Source organism: Chaetura pelagica, unplaced genomic scaffold (genome assembly GCF_000747805.2).
Source record: "Chaetura pelagica isolate M959 unplaced genomic scaffold, ChaPel_1.0 scaffold553, whole genome shotgun sequence".
NCBI lineage: Eukaryota > Metazoa > Chordata > Aves > Apodiformes > Apodidae > Chaetura > Chaetura pelagica.
Genome location: NW_009952808.1, coordinates 167,380 through 170,581, shown reverse-complemented (window position 1 = coordinate 170,581; position 3,202 = coordinate 167,380). Strand labels below are relative to the sequence as shown.

General features: G+C 51.5%; 1 protein-coding gene across 1 annotated transcript; it reads right to left on the bottom strand.

Moving 5' to 3' along the window:
- Window positions 1–2,260: 2,260 nt before the first annotated feature.
- On the bottom strand, window positions 2,261–3,196 carry LOC104386432 (olfactory receptor 5F1). Its single transcript, XM_009995041.1, has one exon. It carries the CDS (start codon window positions 3,194–3,196, stop codon window positions 2,261–2,263), a length of 936 nt encoding a protein of 311 aa, XP_009993343.1.
- Window positions 3,197–3,202: the final 6 nt, after the last annotated feature.

Here is a 3,202-nt window from a genome sequence, read left to right as displayed (position 1 = left end):
GGTCCTGACCCCAGATGAGCTACCTCAGTTCACAGGTGCTAACTGGGCTGGTGGGTCCCAGTTGCTTTCTGCTGCTGGAGGGGCTGTGAGGTGGTCTCCTCCATAGCCAGCCCTTTCAGCAGAAGCATGATGTGATCTGCAGCCACCCAAGGCTCAGCCCAGCTCTCCATCTCCCTCCCTTGCACACACTACAACACAGTCCTGGCTGCTCCAGCCTTGCAGCCCTGAGATGCTGCTGCTCAAGAACCACTCACTTGGAAAAGCTTTTGAAGAGCAGTGAAGTGTTCAAAGTACTAAATCTTGTGGAAATTAATAATAATAATAATAAAAATCCTAGTGAATAATAATGAAAGTCCTAGTGAAATCACTGCCCTTGCAGGTCCATCCTTGGTAGGTTTGGGGGAGGTCATGACCCCTCCCTGCAGACTGGAAAGGGGGGTGGTAGGACCTTGTTTCTGTTAAGAGAAGTTTCTCTGGACAGTGATAACTTCTTTCTCTGGGCATGGAGCTGCTGCCTGAGTCCCCAGTGGGGTGGGGCTTGGTGGGAGCTCCTGGCTGTGACCCAGAGCTTGTCCCTGTGAGCACGGGGGGAACCAAGAACCACTGAGCCCCACGCAGGGGTCTGCAGCCTGAGGTGCTCTCAGGGGGTCCCACAGCATCAGGGGGTCTGAGCATCAACCTCTGCTCAGAACCCCAGGACTTCTGCTTGACCACTGTGTGAGCAAGTGGGAAAAGTGCCTCTGGCTCTCAAGATAATCTAGAGAAGACAACTTTTTTTTGAAGGAAAGAGTCACAAAATGAATTTTAATGGGTCATTTAATGTGCTTTTTACATATGCAGAGAAGCATGGTCAGTTGAAGTTGGATATTTACCATCCTGGAGGCCAGCAGTGCTCAACAGGACCACAGCATTTGGTGATTCAGCTGAGAACTATTCAGACCTAGAACACAAGTTTGTTCAGGATGAATGAAACTTTGTGTTGTGTCACAGCTCGGAACAAATTCTTCATCTGATCCTGCACCTGAGAGTTCCTGTTTTTTTCTGACTCAGCATTCCTGGAATCTGCTTTGCAGGGAAACTGCCAAACGGAAATGGAACATGGAAACAAACAGTTCTGGCTAAACAAAAGAGAGGGGTGGTTCTAAGTATCTGCAGGTGTTTTTGATGGGAAGCCCAAGTGATGAAACCTGGTTGGTTTTTTTTAAGAGTGGAGGCAGGGGGCAAGAGGGACCTCCTGGAGCTCCACAAAGACCTTCACCAGAGGAGGAATAACTCCAGGCACCAGGAAAAGCTGGAAGATGACCAGCTGGAGGGCAGATTGGCAGAGAAGGATCTGGGTGTCCAGTGGGACACCAGGCTGACCATGAGCCAGCCCGTGGGGACAGAGAAGGTCAAAAAGCCTCCTGAGCTCCTTTAGGAAAGGAGCAAGTCAAGTCAGGGAGAGCACAGCTGGGGTGCTGTGGCCAGGTCTCAGTTTCTCAGTGCAAGAGAGACCAGGACATGCTGGAACAGGACCAGTGAAGGGCATTAAGGGACTAGAACATCTCATGAACAAGCTTAGATGGTTCAGCCTGGAGAAGAGAAGGCTCAGGGGGATCTTGTCAGGGAGTGCAAATACCTGTTGAGGAGAGTAAAGAGAGCAGAACCAGACTCTGTGGTGCCCAGTGTGAATCACAGACTGGTTTGGGTTGGAAGGAACCTTAAAGATCATCTAGTTCCACTCCCCCTGCATGGGCAGGGACACCTCCCACCAGACCAGGTTGCTCCAAGCCCTGAGAAGACAAATTGAAATTCAAGGAACTCCATTTAAACAGAATAAAAGGCTTTATTCCTGTGAAGAGGATTAAGCACTGAAGGCCCAGAAAGGTTGTGAGGTCTCCATCCTCAGCAGCCTCTCTGGTGACCTGGCTTTGAGCAGGTGGCCACCCTAGGTCATCTCCAGAGGTCCCATCAAGCCTCCACCATCCTGTCATTCTGTGTGAAGATCCAGATGGTCACTGTCCATGGCCCACAGACCTACCTTTCACTTTGCTTTGCACAGTGGCATCGTGGCCATTGCCTGGGAAGTGAAGTAACTGGGCAAGGAGTTGGTACGAGAGACAAGACTGATGTAGTTGTGGTGGTTTGAGAGCAGATTCATTAATTTTTCAACCCTGTTGTATGAGGTGCCAAATGGATCTGGAGGCAAATGAGACCTGCATGAAACATTCTCCTTAGAGAGAGGGGAAAAAAAGGAAGGGAATATAACACAAATTGTCCTTCAGAAGTTCACTTTCCTCCTGACCCAGCTGCTGAGGGCCTGCTTCACCTCTGTGTTCCTCAGGCTGTAGATGATGGGGTTCAGCATGGGGACTATGATGGTGTAGAAGATGAAAGCAATTTTCTTGCTCCCCTGGGAGCTTGCTGAGGGGGGCTGCATGTAATTAAAGAAGGCAGACACGTAGAAGATGACAACGACTGCCAGGTGGGAGGTGCAGGTGGACCAGGCTTTGTGCCTGCCTGCAGCAGAGCCCATCCTGCCCACGGCCACCACGATGCAGGCGTAGGAGGCGAGGATGAGCAGGTTGGTGACCATCATGTTGAATCCCACCAGCACAAACATCAAGCCCTCGTTGAGGTGTGTGTCACTGGAGGACACAGCAAACAGCGGGGGCCCGTCGCAGTAGAAGCTGTTGATGGTGGAGGGGCCACAGAAGGACAACCAGAGCAGGGCTGAGGTGTGCACCGTGGCATTCAGCAACCCTGCCAGGTAGGACCCAGCCACCAGGCTCACACAGACACCAGGGGACATGATGACCTTGTAGAGCAGGGGCTTGGAGATGGCTGCATACCTGTCATAGGCCATGGCAGCCAGCAGGTAGATCTCAGCTGTGGCAAAACAAGCATAGAAATAAAGCTGTGTGAGGCAGCCAGCAAAAGAAATGGCCTTGGTTTTCTTTAGAAGGTCCAGCAGCATCTTGGGGCTGATGGTGGAGGAGTAGCAGATGTCTAAGAAGGACAAGCTACTGAGGAAGAAGTACATAGGGGTGTGAAGCTGGGGGCTGACCCTAATCAGGGTGATCAGGCTGAGGTTTCCCACCAATGTCAGCAAGTAGGTGCCCAGGAAGAGGGTGAAGAGGATGAGCTTCAGCTGGGGGTGCTCTGTGAGTCCCAGGAAGGTGAAGTGGGTCACCTGGGTGCAGTTCCCATCAGCCATTTCTAC

Bases quoted from the DNA above. Each gene is read 5' to 3' on its own strand.
- LOC104386432 (XM_009995041.1), bottom strand. From the start codon at position 3,196: ATGGCTGATGGGAACTGCACCCAGGTGACCCACTTCACCTTCCTGGGA.